At 41.5% G+C, this 27,961-nt stretch overlaps 1 protein-coding gene across 3 annotated transcripts in view; it reads right to left on the bottom strand.

Moving 5' to 3' along the window:
• OXSR1 (oxidative stress responsive kinase 1) overlaps positions 1-27,961 on the bottom strand; it is a 93,472-nt gene that overhangs the window by 16,422 nt on the left and 49,089 nt on the right. For all 3 annotated transcript variants that reach the window (XM_061474573.1, XM_061474574.1, XM_061474575.1), the window contains exons 5-9: positions 18,193-18,248; positions 7,945-8,054; positions 4,782-4,883; positions 2,342-2,475; positions 239-287 (exon numbers count right to left, since the gene is read on the bottom strand). In XM_061474573.1, the coding sequence (XP_061330557.1) occupies positions 239-287; positions 2,342-2,475; positions 4,782-4,883; positions 7,945-8,054; positions 18,193-18,248 (451 nt within the window). The remainder of the gene's footprint in view (positions 1-238; positions 288-2,341; positions 2,476-4,781; positions 4,884-7,944; positions 8,055-18,192; positions 18,249-27,961) is intronic.

Here is a 27,961-nt window from a genome sequence, read left to right as displayed (position 1 = left end):
AGACATAAATGTTTGAGAATTTCTAGATAATTTCTCTTAATAGCAGCATACACAAGGAGGTACAGAAGAGGGGTTTCATTCTGTTCTTCACAATGAACCATTCAGTACACTCAGCTATGCTGGCCTTAAGTGAAACTGCCCACGCTCATGCCAATAAAGCTGTCACCATACCTATCATACTTCTGAAAAGTCCTCTCCACAGCCTCTGCACAGATCAATTTAGGAAGTGTTTTCTTACCTTTGCTTTCGTGAAAAATTTGTGTCTTAAGAGTTCTGCTGCTGTCGGTCTGTCAATAAAAACAGATGCAGAAAAGACAATTATAAATGCTCCCTTTCAACACAATGGTCTTCCAGGTTGCTGCAGCTTGTTGTAACATGGCATCTTGTAACAGCGTCAGCTTCTCCTGCAAAATTGCCCTAAAAATCAGTCAGTTTATTCCAAATAAATTTTACACCAGCAGTCTTAAATACTCACTGCATATTCTGTTCAAAAACAGTAAATAACTCCTGGGCAGGGGGGAGAAGTTGCTCCCATTTTGATGCTGAACTTGAGTCTCTTAGAGCCAGTTTGATAGGTTCACAGAAACAACTTGTTCAAAATTGAAGTGAAGGATCACCACCTACAGCAGGAGGGCAGCAGTACTCACCATGTACCAGTTATTTCAGAGATACTTGATTACCTGTGTAATTAGTTCTCTCAAACACAGGCAGGACAATCAACTTTTGCCTAATAGAACAGGAACAACTATTTCCTCCTTTAAGGTAGATTTCAGGGCTAATCCCTCAGTCAGTTTAGACTTTAGATGGAGCTTTCTAAAGACACAGACCTACATGAGAAAGTACCAGGTTACAGCATTTCCCACACTGCGAACTGCGCTTAAACAGTAACAGAGTTTAATTAGTGACTTGCAAAGGCCATTTGTTATATGGTTTATTTTGCCTCTGACTAACAAAAATCATCCACTTTAAAGCAAGGGGGCCTCGAAAAGAATTAAAAACTGCACTAAATTCTCCTCTTTGAGAACCCATACAATATGCAGATTTGATTCTGCTCTTTATGGGCCAACCTGCTCCCACAGTCAGGATGATGACAGTAGCTGTTAGTGGGGCTTGAGAAGGGAGGTATGCCATGCTGCAAACTGATTATGGTTAATTCCGATCAGCATATATTCTAATCTGCAGGGATAGGATATGCTTTAGAAAGGAGAGAAAAAAAATCGGGGGGGGGGGGGGGGGGGGGGGAACCCTGCTATCAGCATTTATAAAGCACTCCACTGATTCATTAAACATTTCAAGTGTAAAGCTTGTTAAAAGACAGATTCCATCTCACGATGTGTGAGAAGCCTTTGTTGCTGAATCTTTCATAAGAGGGAACTGAAAAATGTCTTTATTATTATTTTACAAAGGGACTTTTTTCCTTTCCAGAATTAGTTTGTTTACGGGGGGGGGGACAAACAAAAAAAAAAAAAAAAAGAAAACCAAGAGATATAAAAAGTGATCTGTGGGAATGATTGTTTCTTTACCTTTGCATTTTAATTCATATGTTTTAAATGCAGGGTGAACACTTTTAAACAGCTTAACAGGCTGGCAAACACTATGACTGTCCTCCACAGAAACAGCTCTGAGCTATCCTATGTGACAGGCTGTGGGCTTTAAACAGTGCTGTAGACAGCAGACCGATGTGCAGCTTTGAACAAGGCCATAACATCATGATACAACGCTATCCTGTGGTAGTATTTCTAACATCACGAAGTAGCCAAACTACTGTTATGTGGAAGACCAAAAGTGTGATCGGGTCACTTAAGCAACCTGTATTAATGAAAACATGTTGGTAATATTTGCCAGTGTTTTTCCTGATTTCCACCCCCAAACCAAGTATTACTTACAATTAAGCAAGTCAAAACTACACTGAAAGCTTTCTTTTCACTGACAAATTTTAAAAAGCTTGTTTCTGAAGCTTCACAAATAAAACATACTGCCCAATGGGTAAAACACAGAGCAGTTTTGACTAGGAACAACACATGAAGTACAGTTACCCGTTGGAGGCAGCAAGGGGGAAAAATGGCACTACACACACAGTGGACTGGGATGCACTCTCATTAACCCAAATGGAAGACGTGGACCCGGGACGGGCATGATGCCAGACATTTATCCATAAAAGTAAGGACAGCCAAGAGAATTTGCAGCCACACAGCAAGATTGCTGTGTTCATTGCTATTGAAAGGCTAGAGAGGCAGAGAGAGTACTGGCATAAAAAAATAAGGAATACAATGAGTTTTGTGGGTTTGTTTTGGATGTTTTGGAGTGGCTTTAATTTATTTTGGTGTTACCTTTTCCTTACCTTTTTTCAGGGTCTTTTTGTAGGCACGATGAAATCATCTTCCTAAATGATTTCCCATACTTCTTCAGCATCTCCTTATCTTGCACACCAGTTTCCAAGGATGGAGGATCATTCTGTAGTGTCAGCATCAAAACCTGAAAGAATTATGTCTATTGGCAATGAGATTTTTCTTGGCAGTCATGAGAAACAAATTTGGGGAACACTATATGGTAGACAAGCATTTCTGTCAAGCATGTGAGTTGACAAGCACTTTTTCATTACAATGGCTCTCAAGGGCAGCCTGAGCTCAAAGTGAAGCCTCTTACAACTTAGACTGTGTCTTGCATTCATTAGATAGTAAAAACTCACCTACGCTTTCCTCAAGGCAATTACAGGGTCTCTCCCCTCCCCTTCCCACATTCACTAGCTTTGTAGAAATCGTTGTTTTCAAAACCTTTACACCTCTGCAAATTCCAACTGTCAGCTGAGAGGTTCAAGACTCGTACAACAGGATCTAGAGAGAGTTACCTCCACCCCCGCCCCTTTGGAAGCTTGGCTAATTTATACTCAACAATTTATGCTATTGTTTTCCATCACATCACCTCACCCACAGTGTAATCTGCAAGCCAAACACAAGGCTGGGATGTGCTTTCAGAACTGCTTCGTGTGATTAAAGAGTAAGCATAGCAAAACTCCTACCAGCTTTCTTTACTTGAGATAAGCACTTCTGCAAGGGATTTGATTCAAAGGCTCTCTTTAGATCTCCCTGCAGGTATTTCTTAGCTAGAAGGCAAATTAATGAAAAAGCAGAAGTGCAACATAAAAAAAACATGAGGGTTCACTTCCATGTACCAATGCAACATCAGGTGAAGGCATTTCTCACACAAGCACCCATCAAGCCAAACTGATTATTTCCTTCAAATCACTCACATATTCTGAAGGAAAGGAAGAAAATTACTCATTTACATTTTCACTTGTCACCTACATACAGATGAATATCTATTTTTAGAAAAGGAAGCAGCACACAGCACATTTAAATAGCTTTCAACAGCTACACTGCTTAGGGCAGTAAGAGCCCATCAATCTAGCTGAAATTATACAGTCTGTGACAGAATTCCCTGCTTTCCCCCCTCCCCTATACCCCCGCCTTGGAGGGTCACTTAATGCACAGGTCATTTTGCTGCATAATAAAATTAGTCTGCAGTGAAATACAATTACATTCAATAAATAAAACACAGAAGTCCTCTTGCAGGCTGTATGACTGGAACCCTTAGCTAACAGAGCTGGAGAGTCATAATTCTAGCTACTATATGACAACACACAATACTAAATAGGCAATCTTTGTATTTAGAGCTACAACCCATGCATTCAAAACAAAATAAACAGAAGTAGAGCTTGCAGAAGCCACTGCAAAAGGCTAACAATAATCACAGCACAGAAGGATGTATCAATGCAAACAGCAACAGCTAAATTGGCAACACATTTCCATGAACTCCTCACCGCTACACCACAATCACTGATGTTACAAACTTCAATGGCATTTCTAAACCACTCAGCTACTCAATAGTCCCTGCAGAGAGATGACATAAATCTTAAAATTACTTGTGTTCTACAAGAGTTAAGCCAGTGAAAAACCCTAGCATTTAAAGCAATATATGGATATGCATGTTCTAATGAGTTAGAAGCTCCTGGATTCCCAAATGCTACTGTAATTACAGGGTGGGAGGGGATGCAGCCAGGTCCTAGTAAGGTAACACCCAACTTGCATAGCACCCCCGCAGTCAAAAGACTCGGAAAAGGAAAGCTTGCCCCATGATATACCTAAAGTTGAAGGACTTAGCACTCATAGGCCTCATATCCCAGGTAACTAGTCTAACCATAAGTGATGAGGTTACTGCATGGGCTCTCCACCCCTCCTGATTTGATCCTCCACCTCAAGTTCAATAAAATGTTAATGTTGCCAATACCACACCATTTCATACTGGTGTGGTACTTTCCACTGGTTCAGTGACTGACAGGACTGTGTTGGCATTAAACGAATGACATCCTTTTGGATAACTGGTGACAAGACTTCTGAGAGATACCAGGAAATATAATCAGTGCAGGAGACTGAATAGTTCACCATACCAGTGTCACTGGATGCCAGATAACATGCTCTGAATCATTATTTATAGTCCTAAAAACATCTGCTACCTTCAGAGGCTCCAGGATTAAAACACACCTCCAGAATGGTGTCCCTGGCAAGACTCGGGATCTAAACAAGAATTCTGTAGTTTCAGACAATGCTGATTAAGTGACATATTTTTAAAAGGTGACTTCAGATAAATCCAAGAACATCGTGACCCACAAGTGCAAGTTAAGAGGACAAACCCTTCAACAGAGCATGCTAGTCAGATTCTTGGAAACACCCACAGAACACACTGATCCTTTATCTTGCACAGTTATCTGGAGACCTGCTCACCTTCATCGGTGGATATTTATGGTAAGGAGCTGCCCCTGTAGCCAGTTCAATAGCAGTGATCCCAAAGCTCCAGATGTCTGCCTTGAAATCGTATCCTCTGACCTGAAAAATATTAGAGGATGTTAGCACGTGTCTCTCTTGCTATCCTACACTATAATCCCTTTCCTTAGCATATTACACATCCTTCCACGCTTTCCTTCCTTTCCAGGAAAGGAAGTACTAGTATTAAAGAGATGGAAAGAATGTTTTCTCTCTCCACTCCCCCCAGCTCCTTATACCTTAAAGGAGGTGGTTTAGAAGTCATAGTTTGATAAAAATTATGGTTATAGACTGTACAACCATAACTGCTTTGCCATAAACCTCTCCATGTGTAGAACACAAAGGGACACTGGTTTAACCCAGGCTCTGACTTCCACACAAAGGACAGAGAGAGTCATTAAACAGCATAATGAAACTCCCACGGTTAACAGATGGACTGTTATCCCCTTGGGACATACGCCTCACTACACTTTTAGTCAACCGCTTAATCAATCTGACTGCAAACATGCTCAATCCCGAAACTTCAGTACACACCAGCTCAGTAAAAAGCCCCTTATTCCTGTCCATGGACTAATATTTCCCTCCACTAATTAAGAGTAGCTTCTGCACTTGACATTAAACACAGACTTGTTCAGGAAAATTTATAGTGTTTACTTCCCCTCATGCACAGGAAAAAATATTTCATATGCCAAAGCGGTTACTTCCTCATTACCATTAGGTAATATTTTGGCACTTGCTTTGTCCACTGCAGGGGAGAGACATTATGTACTAACTTCAAGAGCAGCTACAAAAATCAAAGCGTTTTGGCTGCTTATAATGGTTTGTATTTCTTCTCACTAGACTATGGAAAAATATTGAATCAGAGCAAAGCTAATAGGGATATTGTGTTCAGCTAACCTAACAAGCCTTAGAAAAATGCTCATTGTGAGGAAGCCAAAAACATTCCCGAAACTACCTTTAAGATGATCTTGAATTTTGGCAAACAAACAAAAACCCCTCTTGCACTATTTTTCATATAACACTATACTTGAACTGAAATTCATTATAGCAATGGGAGTTTATATCCTGTATCATTTTCATGAGCCTTAAAAGTCTAAAAAGTTTCCTGAAGTCAGTTTATGGATGCCATGATTTATGGATGCCATGTCATGAGACTTGGTTAACTAAACAATATAGTATAGTAAAATAGTACAGTTTAAAGGAACACAGTGCAGGAAGAAATATGCTGTAAGGGTGGGGTTTTTCCCTACCCTCACACTATTTTTTATGTTTTGAAAATAACTTTGGGATATTTCTTAGCTTTATCTCTCAGTATTGCAGCTCATCTATATGCACTTCCAACTCCCCATTCCCTATCAGGATTTTAAGTGTTTGATGGGGGGGGAGTTATTATACCACATAATCCTGTTTGCAAATGAAAACTATGAAGTTCAAAGCTGTCTACAGCAGTTCTCATTGACATCTATCCAATTCATATTGGTCACCACCTGGCAGTTAGTTGTTATCAACATTTCTTTTTCTCATCAACTTTTTTTGCCATAGATCTGCCAAGTGAATGTACACTAAAAGACTATCATGTATTGAGATAGTAAGGGAACTTAATGATGCTGAAGTAAACCAGATGGAATTGGGTCAATAGTATCTACATATTGAAGGCTAACCTACAGCAAACCCCTTTGTCCTTTATCCCGGGTTGGATATAGTGGTTCAGAGTGACACCTACTGGAAAACAGCAAGATTATATAAACGGACAGTGAAGGATTTCACATCAGCATCCAAAAATACCACCTTACCACCTTAATACTTGCAGCAAGTTAGATCTGTATGGCCTGCATAGTAGTACTGGACTCCCTAGAAAACCCACCTCCTTTGGAAATATGCCTGCTGCACCAAGAACCCCCACTTTGTCACTGAAACTTTTATCTCCCCTCTTTAGCACCCTCCTTAAGAACTTTTTTCCCCTGTTGTCCTGAACATTGCAGCCACCCTAACTTTAATGAGCCTGGAGAAACACAGTTAGGTTCTGGCCAGTCTGCTGTGCCCTCTGCACCAGGAAAAGACACAAAGGACAGATTAGCAAGGGACAACCACGATCTGATTTTAGGTACCCTGAGTACTATATTTTCATTTATTTTTAAATCAACATAAATCCAGAAGAATATGACAGCAAAGCATTTCAGAAGCAAGTTTGCAAAGACAGCTCTTGACCTGGGGAGCATATCTTGTACTCTACAATGTTAGACCTGTACTCCGAGGAGGTTGCAGGAGGGCTACACTGCACCAACCCCTCAATGCCACCATGGGGAGCTACTCAAGACACCAAATACTGAGAATGCCTTTCATCAACAGTATATTTAAGCTACCCCAAAATTATCTCAATCCCTCCAGAAGTTTTGGATATAGGGAAAATGTACTAGAGTCCAACCACTGTTTTAGCTGTATTTCATTTTAGATATATATGTATAGGAGGGGTCTTATCCAAGTTACTTCTAAGTTTCAAAATATTTTGTTGTGAACAGCAGGGAGAGAAGCAATAAGGCAGGTTTGACTTAATAGAAATGTGTTCCCCAAGTGCTTTTGTAAGGAATCAGAGTGAACAAAAAGAGCCAAAAACTAGCCAAAAGAGCAGAGGAGGAAGGGGAAAAGCATCCCTCAGCATCTACGGTATGGATATTCAGAAGCCAAGAGAAACTAAAAACCTGAATAAATTAAGTGTATGTTATTTTACAGTAATAACTCCCCACTGACATGCTGCAATTGGCAACCCAAATTCTAAAATGCAGAAGAGCACATTACCAAGCTGTATACATGCAGATTTACCACATGTGAAACTATTTATATTTTACTTCACATTTATGGAGAGGGAGAGGCACATTAGTCTTCTTTATGCAACAGCAGAGTTGCCTCAATCTCACCTTAGGTAGGAGCCAGAAGAGAAGCAACAGGGTAAAAGACTACTGAATGCTTCCTATTTCTGGCTGCCATAGGCAAATCAAAAATCCTGTGGTTTTAAGAAAGTCTTACAGAATGCCAAATAACCATTTTAGTTTTAAGTAAATATGGCTATCGCTGACAACAGGGAATTCCAGGATCAGGTAAGAGGATACTAGAAAAAACAATTCACCTGTTCCATAACTTCTGGTGCCATCCAGCAAGGTGTGCCCACAAAAGTTTTCCTGACTTTATTCCTGGTAATGTCACCACCAGTGGCCAGAAACGCGCTAACGCCGAAGTCTGAAAAGAAAACAACAGACTTTATTAGGAACACATCCCAAGCAAATTGAAGAGTTATCCCCTCTTTCCCTTCATGTTCCCAGCTACCTATTAAGTACTAGACCATACAGTTATGCATGAGGAGCTTCCTAATAAACAAAGAATGATCAAGAGTGCTGATATATGAACACCCTGTAGTCCCCCATTTAATTACTGGGGACAGCAGAGCTCTTAGTGTTGAATGACAGAGAGGAAAATTCCACTTTCCATTACAGCCCACTGGTCGCATTAGAGTGCGCCCGCACTCCCCCAGCAGATCTGCTAACTGTACAAGCCTGCCTCTGACAGCCAGTGCTTTATTCACATTTGTATAAATACAGAACAGGTAATAACTGAACTTCAAATTAGCATCCTATTAAGAAATCACAGAATCCTAAAACGGATTGGGTTGGAACAGACCTTGCAGATTCCAACCAACTGCCATAGGCAGGGACACCTTCCACTAGAGCAGGTTGCTCCAAGGCCCATCCAACCTGGCCTTGAACACTGCCAGGGATGGGGCAGCCACAGCTTCTCTGGGCAACGTGTACCAGGGCCTCACCACCCTCACAGGGAAGAATCCCTTCCTAGTATCAAACATTAATCTCCCCTCTGTCAGTTCAAAGCCATTCCCCTCCCATGTCTTGTACATGCCCTTATAAAAAGTCCCTCTCCTCCTCATTGCAGCAATGAAATCTGGTACATAAAAAGTTACTAGACTTTACAACATTAACTGTCCTAACTGCATCTTGCAGACTGCAACCCCTTATTCTGAATACTTTATCAAGAGAATATGCTTCATTTGGTGATCTTCAATTGCTGAAATGCTCAGTACTTTACTAGAAACTTGGACTGGGTCCCAGTGATACAGCAGCTACTGAACCAAGCAGCACATGCCACTAACCAGCCTTACCGTCCTCGGGGAAGCCTTGAAGACAGGTATTCATACCCTGTACAATGTTACCCCACATGAAGCATCTTTCACAAGCTGAAGGACGCCCCACACACTCCCTGATAATTCTATCAAATTAAATAATCATTCTTTTACATGAAAACTATGCTTTCAAAGATGACACTGATGTTTCATATAATTAAGAATGTTATGGATAACGGTATCTGTGAATAGCAGCAGTAGTGTGCAGTTATAGCAATGGCATACAGTATGTCTGTTCAGAGACAGTATTACAGAATATTTGGCAACCAAGTCATTCAAGAGAGGATGACAGATCTGCCTTAGAGAAAAAGGAATAAATAAATCAGGTGAAAAGGAAACTGTAAACACAGTATTTCTTCCCAATTTTCTCCAAACTACACTGCTTGTGCATTGCCCACTTACAGACCTGTAATAAGTCGTTCTCCATAACTCAGTTTTATTCACATACACACACTCTTTTTTAAACACAGTACAAGCAAAGCCCTGAATGCCATTTTTGAGACTGATGACAGGCTTGGAGGGTAAGTCTCTGAAATTCAAGGGCTATATTACACAAAAATAAAACACCTGACTGCAACAGTTTGGAATTCTTGTTTGAAAATTTTTAAAACTCAGCTGGAATTAGTTAACTGCAAATGCAAAAGTCTTACTCCAAAAAGCCAAAGAATTACTCCATAGCTTAAGGATGTTATCCTAACTGTGGAATCAGCTGCAAAGTTGGCTGGGGCTTTGAACAACCTGGTCTAGTGGAAGGTGTCCCTGCCTGTGGCAGGAAGCCTGGAACTAGATTATCTGTAAGGTCCCCTTTCAATCCAAACTATTCTATGATCCCTCTTTACAATTTACAAGCAATGGCATCCACGTGAGGACACTCCAAGCTCTCCTCTGCATCATGGCAGCAGTTCAAGACAGTTCTCACAGTCTTCCAATATTTGAGAAACTCCACTGAAATTATCGCTTAGAAGAAGATGCTGAAAGCTTCCAGCTCACTTAGCTTAGAGGCTTGCAAGGACAGGAATTTTAGTGCTCACTAACATACCAGACATGGATAACTTAAAGTTGACATTAAAGAAAGCTGCACAGAAATCACTGGGCTAAATCAAGCACTAGCAAATGTTTATCAGTAGGATTCAGCTTCTTCCAGATGTGCTCTCCTGTTCTCTTCTGTGTTCCTGGAGGCAGCTTGTCTTCCTGCTAACCTTGACATTTTAGCACATTTAGATGGATCACTATCCCCATCAGCATTGCAACTGTATTCTTGTGGAAACCCACATTTTGCAACAGTGAGTTTGCTTTCCAAGAGATCTTCCAAGTGCATATCCACCATCCTTGCTTCTCCCAGAAAACTGAATGAGCTTCCTAAAAAGTTCACAGTAAATTTACTTGCATCTTACTAGTTATTAGAGGAAATCTCACAAAATCTATTGTTCTGAACACAAGAGCAATTAGAAGTTCTTTTATAAAAGACAATACTAATAGAAACTTGTCCAAATGCCATCATTATTGTGATGTGCTGTATTTGAACTTGTGTATATTATCTTACCTCAAGTTTCCATGCAGTCATTTTGAGGGTAAAGAAAACACTATTCAAAGCAAAAGCATTCCAGCAGTAAAAACACAAGTCCGTTACATGGAACGCAGATCATTCACCACATTTCACATCAAATGTGGGTTTATAATTCCAGTTGGAAATTGTGCCCCTAACATCTGCCATCTGAGGTCAGCAGAAAGCTTAAATAGAATTATATTTTATTCTTTTACATGGTTGATTTCTTCAATGTTTTTCCCAATTTCCCTCATTTCCAGTGGCCTAAAACAGGCAAAACCAGCCTGCAACACTCTGCTGTGAGGAATGAGTGAAACTATCCTCTCAAATGTCATCTTACTAACTTTATCCAAGTCACAGCTATTAAGAAAAGCATATGCCTGCTCTCAAGAAATATCTGTAAAGCAGTAAAGTAAAATCCAAACCACAAGTTATGGTTCAACTGTTACTGCTGAGCAGTTTGTAAGATCTGCATCTCATTCTCTCTGCCACTGTTAACTACCATCAAAAAGGATAGAACAGAACTAAGTTACTGAGAATGAATTTAACTCTAGAAAATGGCAAAAGTAATGAAATTCAAGAGGTCAGATAGCTCAGAAGTGTTTACATTTCTACTCTTCTTAGACAGTTTGTACCTTATATTGGCTCACTACAGCGATAACTGGAAAGGACTGTATCACCAGAAACGGAGAGGATTTGGAAATGATTGGACCTGGCTTGCAATACCAGAAACCACCACTGCTGGGAATCCAACAACTGCCAGACACTTCAAACCTCAAAAATTATAGATCTCCAGCAGTCTGCTTGCAAATAAGTCTCCAGGATGTCTGGATGAAAGGATCATTTCTTTTATCACTTTCTGAAGAAATGTAGAGAAGATTCATCTACTGGACTTGTTTCAGTGATATCTACCAAAGACTTCTTTAAAATATATATATTTCTCCAGACTCTCGCATCACATTGCGACCCAGAATGGAAATGACAGTTCTGCTGATGCAGGCTTTGCAGAAAATATGTCCAATTTTCAGCAGAAAGATCATGTGTTGCAAACCACATATCCTACCACTCTACAGAGGCAATGAAGTTGGAGGCTGAGAAAGCATGGTATTAGGCAACAATTCTTGCTACTGAAGTATCTAAGCCGTCAAAACTTGAAAACTGTTCTGGCCACTCAGGAGATGCAAAAGCTGAAAAGAAAATCTCTTATTCTGCATTACAGAAATAAAGAGCCAGTCTAAACTTGCCAGTGTAAGAATGCTGTGGCAGGACCACATCACTACAGGCACCATTGCTGCGTTCCTCAGGAAGATACATTACTATGGTGCCATATGATAGATTGTTTTATCCAGATCTAGAAGTCAGCCCTTAAAAAACACTCCTCCTTGGCCATCTTGTATAACATTACCATAGCCCTAAAAAGCCTAAGTACCTGTTACAAGGTAGGCACAAGGGAAAGAAGAATGTGCACTAACTAAAAGCCAGGACCAAAGACTGCTGACATCAGAAAGGATGCTACAGAATTTGGTGGGTTTGGATGAGACCCTAAAGCAGTTCCCAACTTCAATGGGGGCAGAACTTCAAAGTGGTTCAATCTTGACTTTAAAACACTTGGAGTTGATTTTGAACTTGGGAAGCCAAGACACTATTCCCCCTCAAACAAAAATAAATCTATTTCAGAAGACAGCACTAAGTGTAATTTTCACTGGTCACCTTCCTTCTTGTTCAGTTGTTCAACATCAGAAAATATCTGCAGTTGTACTTAGGGTTTTTCTGCAAACCTTAGAGCTTTTAGAGCACTGAAGATGAACAAACCCTGACAGGAAGAACGTGGTGGCAGCAATAAATAGTAATTTTGTGCTGAGAAGGCAGCAGGTGGTAAGACACCAGAGAAAAGGAAGATTAGTGAAGAACAAGTATCAGAAACCTCTTCCATTTTAAAGACTACAGTGGTACTGGATCTATAAATACGTATTTGCTCTCCTAAATTCTCATTTGGAAAGGTAGATCTCTACAGTCATATGCATTTCTCACCAATTCACATGCAGAATGGCAGCTTTATTGCAACTTTAGCCTTTCTGCAATAATGTCAATGCACATAAAGAATGCAGGAAATCCCTTTGGTGAGTAAACACAATGATTACATCTGAAACTGAGCCCAACAGCATGTTAATAAAAATACACTAGTACAGCACAAAGTAACTTGAGGATGACAAAGCCCAGGCTGGGTGAAGCCACCTTCCTTGGAGAAGTTCGCAAGTGATTTCAAGCAAACAGTGCAACATCTCTTCGGAAAATGGAGATGTTACAAGTGGCACAAAGAATAAGTTACTTCACATCACACTGCTGCAAAGGAGACACCAAAACTTTCTACAACCACAAAGGAAAAACAGTTTTGCCCCTTTTTCTAAAGAGAGAAGCAGCTTAGATGTGTTCATGACACTGGCTGTTCAAGTCAGCTCTGCAAACAGTTCTCCCTTCCCCAAGTTACATTTGTGCCTTGCCCCTTGTTAAAGCAATTTAATCTCCCAAATTTAGTGTTTCCTGAGGAAAACTGGGGGAATGACACTGCCACATCATAGCTCGATGTTTATGTGGCACACTATTTTAGTACAAGGAATTAAGAGCAGTCAGGAACACAGCGAACCAGTGACAAGCTGGCATGGATTTGTGGAAAGTTACACAAATTCAGTTACACAAGTTTTGCCTGGCCTTAACTATCCCCATTTTATAAATAGATAAAGTGAGAGGGGTTAGGCAATTTGCCCAGTATCAATTAGCAAGTCCTGAGTGACTTTGTCAAATCTCAATCTACTTCAACTGCTTGGCAGCACAGCTTGCCCAGGACATGGCAGGCACACTGAGCACCTCAGAGTACATGTTCATCATCCTGACCGGTTTAAAACCTGAAGGTACCATGCTATTGTCCCTACAACAGCAAAATTCCTCACATGGAGGGACATGCACCTTTCAGCCTTCAGTAGGCACTTGTGCTTCTTCAGGTTCAATCACAAAGAGGTGGGTGACAGCATTAATCTCAGTGGAAAAAACAGGGAAAATAAACAAAACACATTTCGTTTGTCTCATTAGGATGCTAATGAGCACGGTGTTTATCAAGCCATTCCTTTGCACCCTGATAGAGTTTCACCCCCAACCTCTCCCACCTCTTCCCAGTCTGTCAAGACTCTCACTTCATTTCACAGTATTTTATATGGCCAGCGCAGTTAAATAAACTGAATAATACTAAACCTCACTTACTGTAAGACATCTAGTTTATGCAGCAACATTGGTGCTGATGCAGTTTATGTTGACAAAGAGTGCTTTTACCTGTGCAGCTTTTAGACTCCAGGGAGCTTATAAATGCCAGGGCAAAGAGGTTTTATGCTCTCATTAAAAAAAAAAACACAAAACAACCAAACCAAAATAAAATAATAAAACAGTAATTGTCACGGAAAGGCTGGAACACAAAAGAACACTGCCATCTCAATTTACATTATAACCACCGTCAGCAGGCCCAGAACAATGGTATCTGGGAAAGAGCCCTGCTCTCTCCAAAAGATAGATTAATTCAATGTGCAGGAAAAGACTTCAAGCTGAGAAAGCGATACTCTCTGAATTGTAACAGGCTCCAAGAACTTGATGCCAAGCCACAGGCTCAATCCAGTGCCCTTGGGGGGGGGGGGGGGGTAAGAAAAAAAAAGTCAAGCCAGAAGCAAATAGCCCTGAGTTTAGGTCTTGCTGGTCAGCTGGATCTGCTAAAAGCAATTTTATGCCTCGGTTCAATGGATGCACATTTTGAAAGCAAAAGGAGCTACATAGTTAAAAACAGACAGACCCATGAGTAAAAATACCAAGTCCTAAGACTTCAGGAGGAGTGTAAAGCTAGGCTTTGTGTAGGCCATTAGAGGAATTTTTAGAATTCCTACTTCTAGCAAATGTCTCCAAGCTCACAGATTTCTCCTCCATTGCTTCACCTGCATCCACCTCTGCTAACAGTGCTCCCACAGCAGCTTTGACATTGGACACACAGCAACCAACTCAGAGTTAACAAACAACCTGAGAAACTTCAGACACACCTTCATCAAGTTGCTTTTTCTGTTCAGCCTTACCTTAACTGCACAGCCCAAATTAACAAAAGAGGCTTTAGTTTTCTTTGGTTAGAACAGTATAATCCTGCAGCAAAATTACTGCCATGAATTCTACACACAAAGTTTCCCATATACTTAAAATCACTGACACATCATAGATTTACAGAATAGTTTGGGTTGGAAGGGAGCTTCAAAGCTCATCTAGTCCACCCCCCCCTGCAATGACCAGGGACATCTCCAACTACATCCAGAACCAGAACCACATCCAGCCTGGCCTTGAATCTCTCCAGGGATGGGGCATCCACCACCTCTCTGGGCAACCTGTGCAGTTAACACCCTCACTGTAAAGAATTTCTTCCTCACATTCAGCCTGAATCTCCCCTCTTTTAGCTTAAAACCATCACCCCTCACCCTATCACAACAGGCCCTGCTAAAAAGTTTCTCTCCATCATTCTATAAGCCCCTTTTAAGAACTGAAAGGGTACTGTGGAGGTACAGGTACAGGCCAGCAGTGGGGTTTCCTCCAACACAGGTTTGAGTATTTTTATCTAAATCTTTAAAGAAGCTTTGAAGGTTTTCTTCTCCTTCAAAGGTCTTTCAGTTTGAGATTTAAATTCCTTACATTTACATTTCTTCTGAGACAAGAAACATTGTGCCCAGCAATGTTCCACATAGGAACACAAGGTTGCAAAGGCCAAACACTGAGTAAGACCTTCCTAACAACTGTTCACAAGCAGTTTTTGATAGAGGGATGGCAAAAGGGAAAGGAGTCATTATAAAAGCATTGAAGTCATTCTTTCCTGCTACATTACCTGCATATTTATAAGTACACTAAACCACCTATTCCAAAGGAGGTAGCCTCATCCACTCTAAACCTTGGGCTTTATTACACAACTGGTCAATCTTTTTTTCTCCTCGTGGTGCAACTTTTCAACTGAACTTAAACACAATTGTTCCATGGGAATACAGTAATGTCAACCAGCTGATAACTGAAGCACTCAACAATCAACAGAATTATTCATAATATGCATTAATGTTATTGTCAAAGGCAAGTGCTTTGATCTCACAGAAACAAAAAACTTGCTTTACTAGGACTGGCTTGCTTGCAGCATTTTTTTCTTCTCAAAAAATTCACAGGAAATTTTGCTATCCTAGGTCAGGAAAAAAGGAACCTTAAGTGTCAGAAATTCCCACAGAAACAAAACCTCATGTTATGACCAGGTCAGGTTCTTCTCTAGTATTCAGTCATCCATTTATTTTTGTTTCTTCCAAGTCATCAGCTGCCTTCACAGAAATGAAAGTGCTTCCTGCCACTGTGGTGAGCTTGCTGACCTTGGTTGAGTTGAGCTGCTCTGCTGCGTCTCATGGACAGTTACAGTGTTAGGCCTTCTGCATGGGCAAAGAAAGTATTTGTACAGAAGAGGGAACTCTGCACATCTCACGATGTTGCTTTTGCAGGATATATGTAGAGATGATTTCATTATTTAAACATTGCATATATAAACCACTACCAGGCAGTTCAGTCCAGGGGAACACATACAAATCCCAGACAACATGAATCCTCTCAAATTTGTACAAGTAGTTTTAAGGTTGACTTGTCTTATCAACCAAGAATTATTCACCAGAAATACATGAACAGGTACCTATTATCAGTGAGCCTTAATAAAAAAAAAAAGCAAAGCCCTGGCACCCTTGTGGAACAGGAACACAGGCAGCTTTCTGCTAGGCTGACATGGAGTACAGTGCATTGCTCTAATGCAACAGCTATTTGCAGCCTCTCCCAGCACATCAGCTAAACCTCCGTACAATTACAAATCCAAACTGTAACTTAGCCCCATTTTGTGGGGGAAAAAAAAAAGTAGGATTTCACTGTATAAAGTTTGCTCCTTGGAGCATTTTTGAAGCCACTCCCTACCTTTCATCAGCTGCAGGATGAATTATTTATACCTCATCAGAAATGTAACAGTAGGCATTAAGAGAGCTGGGAGACTTAGAAGGGAAAAAAAAGCAATTTTGGGTTTTAAACAGAAATCCTGTATTTTAGGTGTTATGTCCTGTAAAAAAGCTTACTGCCTTCTGCAGAGGGAGAAAAGCTACCTATAAAGAACTGTGCACTGCAATGTGTTCTGCCTCCTGGTAGAAAATCTACACCTTTGATTCCAAGATACAAACCCAGGCATAGACACACCAAAGGAGTCTGTACCTCACAGCACTACACAGTGCAACATGCACTTCAGCCAGACAGTACAGTCACTGCCACACACCTGCAAAGCCTGGTCCACCAGCCTGACCCAATGCTGTGCCTCCACTTGCAGGACAGGGCACTAAAAGAGACCATATCACAAAGATATGTGTCTCTTTCCACTTATATATGAGACTGAAAAAGTTAAACAAGTACAAGGATGTTTGCCAAGGTGGGAAGACCAGATGTGAGCTCTGCCCTCCAGCCAGAGTGGCACAAGGACTGGAAAGGCACCACAAGGTTCATGGGAAGAGCACAGTCCTGAGGCAAAGGACAGCTGGAGAGGAAGGATGCTCAGGGTACAGAAACAGCATATTGGGGGTAAGCCATGCAGGTGCTAAATGTACTGTCCAAAAGTGCTGTCTTTCTATTAAGAAAGCCAATCATAATAATACTAATAATTTATGAATTCTGTGAACAAGAGTGAAGTCTGTAGGAACACATGAAATAAAAGATTAGAAGGGTAGTACTGGGAAAAAAAAAAACAAAAAACACAAACACAACACCCTTTTCCACAGACATGTAATCCATTCACACCAAGGATGGTTTCCAGCATACCTCCGCTGACGCAGCTTATGACAGCAGTGACTTACAGCAGACATCTCCAGGCACAACTGTATCAGCTAAAGCAGCTAAAGCAACTGTCTTTTAAGTATCTTCCCTACCCTGTTCCTCAATTTGCACAACTGTTTTCCCCAGACCTTCAGTTCACCCCAGTTTGGGCTGGGTTAGTACAGATAATTAAACATATACTGCATCACTCGCTTCAACTGCAGCAGACCAGAAAGCATTCACATGAGCAGTTTGAACAGCAGATCTTTCATTAAGGCAAAGTTGCAAGTGACTTTTATACCATAAGACATACCAATTTTCTTCTGATTAATCTATCCACTGCTTAGCACAGTGCATTTGAAAACCATGTTAGAAATCAATGATAAATCAGTCCAATTCCTGCAGTCCACTTCCCAGCCTATGAACTTGCCATTTTAAAAATCCGACTAGCTTACGCCAAAAAATTTATCTAATCTATTGATTCTGAGGACTTAACAGTCAAAGGATTTATTCATGCTGATTATCATTATTCCAAAGAACAGTGTTTTAAGATAAGAAAATATAATAAACTCTGTGCTGTTTTTTGATTGGTTGGTTTGTGGTTTATCACTGGGGGTTTTTGGTGTTGTCAGTTTTGTGTCTAAGAACCATGAAGCTTACTGAAGCTAACATTTTTACGTAGATTTCTTCTTGATTATTAAACCATCTCTTTGGACGCACATTTATGCCTAAAATTCATCCAAAGCTACCAGGAAAGTTACCTGCAATTTGCACTGAGCCATCTTCTCCAAGAAGAATGTTTCCTGCTTTCACATCCCTGCAGAAAGATAAAGCAACAATAAGTGGAAGTTACTAAATCTTTCCTTCAACAAACAAAAATACTGTAAAAGGTTATTATTTCTTTGTTTCTTGTATTAGCACCTCCTGCTTCCAAGCATGAAGAAACAGCAGGGACTTCATACCAATAAAACTTCAGTAGACACTAAGTGGCATTTGAATGATTTACAGCTAGTGACATTTTAAGTAGCATGCATAGGAAAAATAAATTTAAAGAAACTTGTTAGAATGTACACTCAAAAAAACCCAAGGAAAAGTGGTTTGCCCTGGTTCTTAAGTTAGCTAATAACATGAAAACAGAACCTAGTATTGGTCTGATACACACAATTCTATGATTCTACCCTTTTAGGGGGCAGATTTCAGGAGACGGTAAATTGATCTAATCTCACTACCTTTGAACTCATCCTATCCTTCTCCAAGTTTTGTTGCTCTCCAGCCCTGGAGGAGTTCACACACTTCCTCAAGAAATCACTTTAGCTCAATACACTGGTGGGAAAAAAAAAAGAAAAAACAACCAAAAACATTGGTTGTTCCTGGCTTAATGAACTGAACCACACTACCAAGGGTCAAGCAAGCAGAGCTGGTACAACAGAGATGAGAATGGGAAAGTGGGGCCACCCCTGCGAAGTCTGAACTTTAGCGAAAAGGTCTCCTTTATTTTTTTATTTTGACCAAAGACAACGAACACACATGAACATTCAGCAAATGCTATGAATGTTATTGTATTACCCTCTTTCTACCCCCCAAAAAAACTGTGGCTTGTTAGGTTAACAGTGGCACTTCTCCATCCTCGAGGGGAACATTACTTTCACTCCAAATACTCTCTGAAGTTTTACAGCTTATTTTCATAGGCTGCTTCCCCCAGCAAAGCCAAGAGAAATAACTTTATAGCCGACACCCACATTCATCAAAAAGGCTGCTAAGATCACACTGGCTAGGAAACCGTGCAGGGCCACAGCAGATGTAGGAGGCATCTTGAGAAAGGCTGCAAGCAAAGCAGCTGTCTGGGGCACAGATGCCTGTGCCTAGATAGCAATTCACAACACACCTCACCTTAATGGCAACCACCTGCATGGAAGAGGGGGAGGAACCAAATCAAGCAGATTCTCCCTCCACTGCCTTTGGCAGATATTCCAAATCCTTTCACACAAAGTCAAAAAAAGCTGTTTTTAGTTTCCTCCCTTGTGCATCATGAGAACAGAACTGGCATCGTGGCCTGGCCAAAGAGCCCCAGTCAGGCCCTGGAAATCTTCCTGGCTTTGCTGCTCTGAAGAAGAGCCTGGGCCACTGCCAGTTCCAGGCCAGGATAATTTTAAACATATCCCCTCCAGCATTAGCATTTGCTAGATTCTTCCCAACACCCAGTGTTGGACACTGGCATGGCAAGGCTTTCTCCAGCATACAACAGAACAAAAAGTGAACAAAGACTGTAAGACAGTCCCACTAACGATCAGTTTAACAGCAAACTACAGCTCACAGCAGCCTGCAGACTTCAAACAAGTGACCATCTTGGTGCCTAATCCCTATCTGAAGCACAACTTTCAGAGTACAGGAAAATATTACTTTGCTTTAATGATCAAGAACACTTAGATCTATACAGAAACACTGAAGCATAAAGATTCTATATGGAAGCATAGGATAGCCTTGAGAAGCTGACTGAATAGCAGAATGGGATTCAGAGCAGTAAGAAAGAAGCTGACAGTGCTGCAGCAGTAAGACAAACTTAAAACAATTGCTGCCAGTCTTTTCCAATCCTGCTCATTCTACATAGACTCATACATGTGTTTAGAAGTGAGTGAGCTTTCCCTCTGAGCAGCATTATTTTTTCTTCCTGCAATTAACAACTGCAGTCCCTGAAGAGGAAAGCATCAGCACTGCAGCGGATGGCAATTCTTAAGTAAATGGAAGGACCTGAAGGGGATTCTATACAGCATTTAAGCATGTAGCTACACTACTCCCCTCCATTAGCATCCACTGGCCAAATGCAGCATGATTGAAGATGTAGAGAGTTAAACACCATTAGAAATACAAACCTGACAAACCCCTGCACTCTCACAAAGCATTCATGGTCCCTAGCAGTAAGGAAATGGGAAAGCTTCCTACCAGTATTTTTAGGCAGAAGATGCCTTTGGGATTCAGCCCCATGGGCACTGTGTTCTCAGGGCTTCATGTGCTTAAGCCTGCTGCTGCTTAGGTAAGGAGCTGGCTCACATGGTGTGAAATGTGCTTGGCACAGACGCAGCTACCTCCAGGAATCCCCCCTGACATCAGTACTACTTCAGAGGGAACAGAGGGTGGTCAGGAAACTCCCCAATCCTCCTGGAAATCTTTATCCAGACAGTCAGTCCTCCTGTGACAGCCAGGACACACCAGGCCCTTTCAAAGCTGCCTGCCAATTCCAGATTACAGGAAAGGAATAGCATGCACCAAGGTTATTGTTCGTCTTACTGAAGATGGATGCAAGTAGCAGTAATTTCCTCTTCCATCTGTACCTTAAGGAGCCCAGGATGCTGGAGTGTTTCCCCATTAAGCTGGGCCACGCAGTATTGCACACAGCCTTTCCAAACTCCCTCTGCCATCACGACAGTGTGTGCAGCTCACCAACCCCTCCCCACAAAGCAAACCACATTCAGCAATGAAGGAAGTGCCAGAACTTAGCAGAACTAAGGATAAGGTCTCAACCACCCTGTGCTTAAGGGTCCACAAAAACTCGGGCAGGTTTCACTTAAGTAGAAAAAGAAAGCCAAAAAAGCAGCACACATTCAGTACCACCATCCTACCACAACAGAGCAAGCTGTGCCAGCTTGGAGCTCAAGAAGTAGTGAAACAAGCACTCAGATTGAATCCCACAGGAAGAAAGAGCCAAAGGACTCCAGGCCCTTAACCTCCTTTAATGCAGAGCCTTTTCTTTTTAACTTCAGCTTGGATTAATTAAAATTTACATATATTCACATTGGAAACAAAAGTCAGTAAATATAGTGCTTCAAGCTGGTTCAAAAAATTAAAACAAGTTGTTGCTGCAATAAGAAATTCGGGAGGCCAACACCACCCACTGCCAAATATCAAAGTCAAGTTACAGAATTAAAACACCACTTCATGTGGCATTTCCTCCTGGTGACCAACGCTCAGTAAAGGCCATTACTCACCCCAGTGTGGTATACTCCATGCCAGAGCAGCAAAAATGACAGGCAGCAAACTGCTTGGGTACACTGACTCTGTTCTGGAGTCACTACTACAGAGGCAACTTCCAGCTTTCCCATTCCTCCTCCCAGTGTATTCGCATTGGGTCACTCACTGCAATAACACCAGGCAAATATCAAGCAGCAGTAACACTGGGTGAACACAGATTTGTTAGAATGGTTTGGAGGGGACCTTAAAGCTCACCTAGTTGCAAACAGCCTGCCACAAGCAGGGACACTTTTCCACTAGACCAGGTGTTCAAAGCCCCATCCAACCTAGCCTTGAACACAGATCCCCTTCTTTAGCACATACTGGTGTCATCAGCAGTAACTTCAAACTAGATCCTCCTTTAAAATCATCTTTCAGATTAATTAATTGCATTTAAAACAATGATTTGGGGGGAGCAAGGAATGGTGCTTTCCTGTTTATTCACATCAGGAGATGCTTATAAACTCACAAGCTGAATGACGAGTAATTTGTTACTCCAGGATACAGGTATTGCCAAGTATAACAATTTGAAGGTACTTCCTATTAATGTGGTAATGGTCATATCCTGAGCTGATACACTCTGAATACATGGTGTGCCTCTGGCATAATTACTATACTGGAAACAGGAAGCAGCTTTAGGCTGTAACATAAACAGTAATTATATCACATTTTAAATGAAGTTACAGAAACCTGGAATAAACTTTTTCTTGCCAGTAGCTTAACAAATGCCATTGTAGTTCCAGATATTCTCACTCCATAGCTGTCATCGTCCTCTATTCTAAAGGCTCCAAGAGCTCTTCTGCAAAATAACAATTACGTTTTTATTTACCTCGTACTTCATAACCAGAGTAGAAGAGAGGAATTTGGACTCGCTCCAGTGCAAAGCTGGATTCTCCACATCAGCCTTGAGAGGTTTCACAGAGGGCAGAAACCCCTCTTCACCTGCATTCCAAACTGGTTTAGCTTCCCAGTGTGACTAAATGCTAACCTACTAGTTACATCACGTTAATGCCTCCAGGTCAGGGCTGGGCCATAGGCATTAGATGATATATAACCAAAACTGACCCCTGATCCAACAAATTGCAACCAAGCATCCAGCTACAGGAGATCTGGGAGCACAGGAAGTCAAGGATATGACGCTCCCCAGTTCGGAGTGCAGCATTCCCACCTCCCCCAGTTATTTTCTCGGTAGAGTGGGAACTACAGGAACTGGAATCTAGTGGCTTGTTCCCCCTATACAAAGCTTACACAAGCCCTTCAGAATCCTGCTAAATTATCAGATCCGCCCTCACGCATAGCCCTCAATCCTTGGCACTGCTATATAGTGACTGTCATTGCACTACAGGGAAGAGCAAAACTTGCTGATCCATAATGGAGAGCAGTACTATCAATAGCCAACTGCAATTCTGCAATCCTGGCATACACCACGAAGCTTATTACAGACTTAAAAGAACTGATGTTTGCAAGAAAAGCAATGAAGCATGTTAAGTTATTGCTTAAGTAAACCTCTTAATATCGTTTGGAAATCAAAAAGGATTCACTTTGCTTGTGTTCAAAAGCCACTGGGAATAATAGCTAGGACAATTTAAGGCCACTATAACCACAATCTGAGCAAACAATGGCATCCCAGGATTTGTGTAACCTAGCAGTGAAAGGGAAATCTGAGATAAGCCTTGTTTATTATGCTTTTGCTTCCAAACTGCTCTTATGCGCCTTTAGGATGTGATGCTGGCTGCCAGCACAGCCATGAGTCATCTGCCCATTAGATGCAATTTACATCAAGTGCAACAATAAATTTTCATGGACTGAACTCCATAGTGCATAATTTGGCAGGAAGAAGGAATGATTGGTCCTTCCAAGTTTCATTTAAAAACAGAGAAGGTGTAAGATACAAGAATTACTGTTTTATGCTAGTGGTAATGAATAACTCAAAATATTTATACTGAATGCAACCAATTACTGGAGTTGAGATTGTTCTGAGTAATTTGCAAAATACTTCCAGAACAGTATCTCTACACTCAGTTAAATATCAAGCAATTTGTGACATTATACACCAAATGTGCACTATTCTCTCTCTACTACCAAATGTTACTCTCCTTTCAATGGCATGTTGTTACCTACGTCACCTCTTCCCTCTCCCTTCTAAGTCAAGTTATAAAAAACTGGCTATACCATGAGCTTACTATTTGAGACAGAGTGGCAAAGCAGAAACAAGGTTTGGAGCGTGCAAGCAGAGTATTTTTATGTCCTCAAATTCAGCACACAACATAAGAGAAGCCATTCAGGACAACTGTATTAGAAGTGCTGCATTATTATGCTCCCTGTTCCTACTCAGAAAAGGTATGTGCACCAATGTTTTATGCCAGAGGGTTGAGCCTTAAGTCCCAAATTCTTGGGTGAGATGCAATTGCTGTCTGTTACAGTGCTGTATTTAAAAGCCAGAGCTGGGAACATCTCCCAAAGCTTGAAGGTCTTCCAACAGCAAAGAGCTGGCAAAGCCATTTCCACACTTCTCTCTCCAGCCTCCCTGCTGAGGCAGGCATACACAGGAAAAAAAGAGGGCCAAGTCCACAGCTTGCTTCATCCTTGCTCATCCACAGCCATCTCAGCAGGCCCTTGTGGCCACTGGCAGCCAGGACCAACAGCAACAGCCAGGGTGCTATAAATTACAGCTGGGGACCAGCCCAGTGACATGCTTTATTGCTCAGGATCAGGGAAGCACAGTGACTGCTGCTACCTTCTCTGAGCTGCTCTGCTGGCTGCTGGGCCATGGTGAAAACTCAGTGCAAGAGCTAAATGCCAGCAGTGCAAGGCAACTCATGACTTACTCAGTCTCATAAACAGCAAAGGCATTTTTAAAGCCCCAACCTTATGAGTGCTAGATAGGTAGGTAGCCTAGGGCTTTTTAACAGTCATTTTAATGCCTGGAGAAAGTTAGATGAGCAATCCAGTGTTATCAGGAATTTTAAAAAGTTCCTTTTGGTTCTTCTAAGCAGCATAAAGCAGGGCTTTGAAAGGCTGAAGGACTGCCAGACTGTGGCTTTGCAGAGGGATAAATAGACTAAGCCTAATGGAAATGACTGTCAACTTCCACCAAGACAAGCTATACGAGTATATTGAGTACTTGTTTTCCCCATGCCCTACCCTTAACATTCAGGCAGATTACACTCAGCACAGTGAAGAGAGCTCTTAGGACAGATAACCACATCCAGTCTCCTGTCATAAGCAAACAGAAACATCAGGAAGGGCTCATGAGAAATTAATCTCCCACTGTACTTTATTTTACCTAAATATAAACCATCTTTAAGAGGACCCTCAATGCACTTACTAGGTACAGTTCCTCCTGATTGTATGCTGTTTCTCCAATGCTGCATAAGCAGACTGCTTTTTTAAGTAGAGGGTTTGAGGTCCAGGAAACTATGCCTCGAATTTGTTTCAGTTTAGGTTAAGTCACTCTGTCAGCTCAGACAAGGGACAGCTCACCAAACCAAGCTGCAGAACATCCTCCTGAAATTCAGCCTGTCACCTTAGTTACCCGAGTAGTTCCAGGGGCTAATAAGATGCTGAGGCAGTAAGAGTTGCAGACCTTGGGCTAACTCGGTGTGAGTCTCTGACAAAAAGCGATACAGCAAGCACTGTGTCACATCACTTACTGGATTTCTGTCTGTCACACAGTCACTTATCGCAGCGCCTGCAACTTTCCTTTATCTCAGCAAATTATGTCCAGCTTATGCTTTTTGCTCCTGTGCCAACTTTGCCTCTGATGGTTTTGCACTCATTAATTCCTTCTCTTCCCACATGTTTACAAGCCTAGCGATGGTTAAAAGGAAGTGTGGTTCAATGACAGATCCTGTCTGCTGTGGACTTTACCTCCCATTCACCACCATGCCGCCAGCCCAGCATCAGTGCTCAACTAACCTCAACTGCACATGAGCATAGGGAAAGTTGCTCCAGCTAAAAACAAAACCTTAAAAAACTGGCTTCAGACAGATCAGCTCCTTCAGACAGATAATAAAATGCTACAAACACTAGCTCTGTCTCCCAACATGGAGACAACCTAATCATACCAATGCTCATAGCCCTACTTCTTCCTACAAAAGTTGTTGCTTCACATATTCACCCCAATGCACATCACTGCTATAATACCAGGTTACAGCAAGGAGGGTTTGCCAAGAAGCTCTGGCTTCTCACAAGCTTCAGCCCTTCAGCACTCAATGCAAGAGAATCTACATGTCTAACCCCATACACCACTTGCTTTAAAGTTTCTCCTGTTCAATCAGAACTTCAATTTTTTCTTGTCTCCTCCACAAGGAAAGGACCCTGCCCAGCAGGCTGTACCACAATGTCTTCCACAAATTCATCTATCCAGCCCTTCCATTTCCGGAGCCTACTTCCTAAGAACTGCAGTGGGGACAAGGCACAAAGCTTCTTTAACAGCTGCTGCATAAAAAGCAACATGCACAGCAAGCTGTGGAGTCAAAAGGTCTGCCTCCTACCCCCAGAGGCCCAGATATTTTTGGGAGGCCCTGCCTTAGTCATTGGTAACAGAGAGAAACAGTCAAGTTATAATGTGGCCTTATTTCAATGTTTCATGTCAAGTTATTTAACATGCAAGGAGGTGGGCATGCTTCATGTGGCAACACCAGTAATGCATGCCACCATGCTGTGTTATCTCCTGCATGCTAAACCACATTCCTAGGACATGCAGAAATAGGAATTTTCCCAGAACTACTACATGCACATCTGCCCAGTTTGAGTACAAGATGGACCAGGTGGCAGAAGAAACAGGAAAGCCAGGGATTCATACATCTCCATGCCTTGCCTGTGACATGATGGATAGATAAAAAGTTGATTCCAATAAACACACAATCAACTTGGATCAAACAAGGCCCAAAAATTTTTATACAGGGCAACTGAAAAGGTCTAAATTTCCAAAAGGGAGTAAGCACCACTGTTCTGGAGAACTGGTATGTGTATCTATACACACAAAAAGTCCAAGGCATTGCCTTATGCAGCCAAAACCTGTCCCTATCTACGAAGCCACACACAGCTCTTGCCCAGCAATGTTTGCAGCATGACACAGAAGGAGAAATTCAAGACAACCAGAACCTTGAGACTTGAATCTTGAGAAAACCAGTCTCTTGAGCCTTGCCAGGTCATCTTCCTTCTCCAAAATCTAAGAAATGACCGTTTTAAGCATGGCCAGCATATGAAGAGGAAAGACCACCTTATTTCATTCAGCTATTCTTATAAAATGGAGAAAGTGGTTATAAAATCAGGTATTTGTGCTATGGAAACAGCACTGTCGGTACTCCTAGTCTAACTTGGTGGCGCTTTCCAGGCTGCCATGAAATGATAGATTTCTCTGTGGCATTTCCCTATCTGTTGTCTTGAATGCATGCAAGTTTTGCCTCACTTTCATTTTTGAAAGTATTAAGTTTTGCTTTTTAATGTTCAAATTTTATAAGAACTCTGCAAGACAGGACATTTAATTTAGAAAACAAGCAAAAAGTAAATTCCTGATGCAGCCTTGCAACATTTTCAAGTGTGTTTAATACATTATCACACAAACTTAGCAAGTGACCTTTTCTCATGCTTTAGGGTAAGACAAATAAAAAGACTGCAGTGGTCTGAATAAGTGCTTAAGACATCTCCACACATGCAGCTTTTAGGATCTATGAAGGCCAGAAGAGTCTGCAACAGGGAATGAAATTCAAAGCCATCTTTTTGAAGTTAATAATTCACTTGATGCATCACAGCAGGAAGGATGAACACCAACTACTGGTGGAGAGATGCTACAAAGAGAGAAAAACCTAAAAACTCACCTCCCTTTTAATGCAGTGCATAATACTTGAACCACAAAGCTGGTTTTCTCTTTGACTAATTCAAAGTTACTTTGAGAAAATGCAGCCAACTAGTGACAAAAGTTGAGACAGCACCTGGATCTGAGGAGAATGACATGGGGACAGACACTGTCAGGCCCACAGCATCCATGTGCTTTCTTCAGCAGTGATATTTACCATCAGTTCTAGCTGCCAGGTTTCTGGGCTTCAGAGAAGAGACTGTCTTTAGCCACTTCAAGGAAAAGTATCTCCACAGGAGCTATTGTTTCTGGCTTTCTGCAGATCTGGGATTTACATCTGGTTCACATTTTCTATCGGCAACCACAAGGAAACTTGGCTTTTTTTAAACAATGAATTTCTGGATGATGCAGCAGAAGCAGCCACCAGGAGAACATATTGGTTCACTAAAGCAGCACAATACACCCAGGTCCAACTACTGTGGATGGAGAGTGGAGATTCAGTGGTTCTTGGGCCCTTGATACTGCGCAGCAAGGTGCTTATCTGTGGGAATAAATCACCCAGTACAATGCAGGGCAGCATCTTTTCTTCCTTCCCACGGAGACACCCAATAGTAACATTTCTATTGTTGTGGCTACTGTACTGTTTCCAAATCAAAGCTTTAAAATTTATATTAATAACTACCTCAAAAGGTTGCTTCTGCCCATCCTGTACTATAAGGGAG

This window comes from Pezoporus flaviventris, unplaced genomic scaffold (assembly GCF_033815535.1).
Source record: "Pezoporus flaviventris isolate CSIRO_AGI_PZ_B2104156 unplaced genomic scaffold, CSIRO_AGI_Pfla_v1 ptg000079l, whole genome shotgun sequence".
NCBI classification, from domain to species: domain Eukaryota; kingdom Metazoa; phylum Chordata; class Aves; order Psittaciformes; family Psittacidae; genus Pezoporus; species Pezoporus flaviventris.
This window is presented reverse-complemented; position numbering and strand designations above follow the sequence as displayed.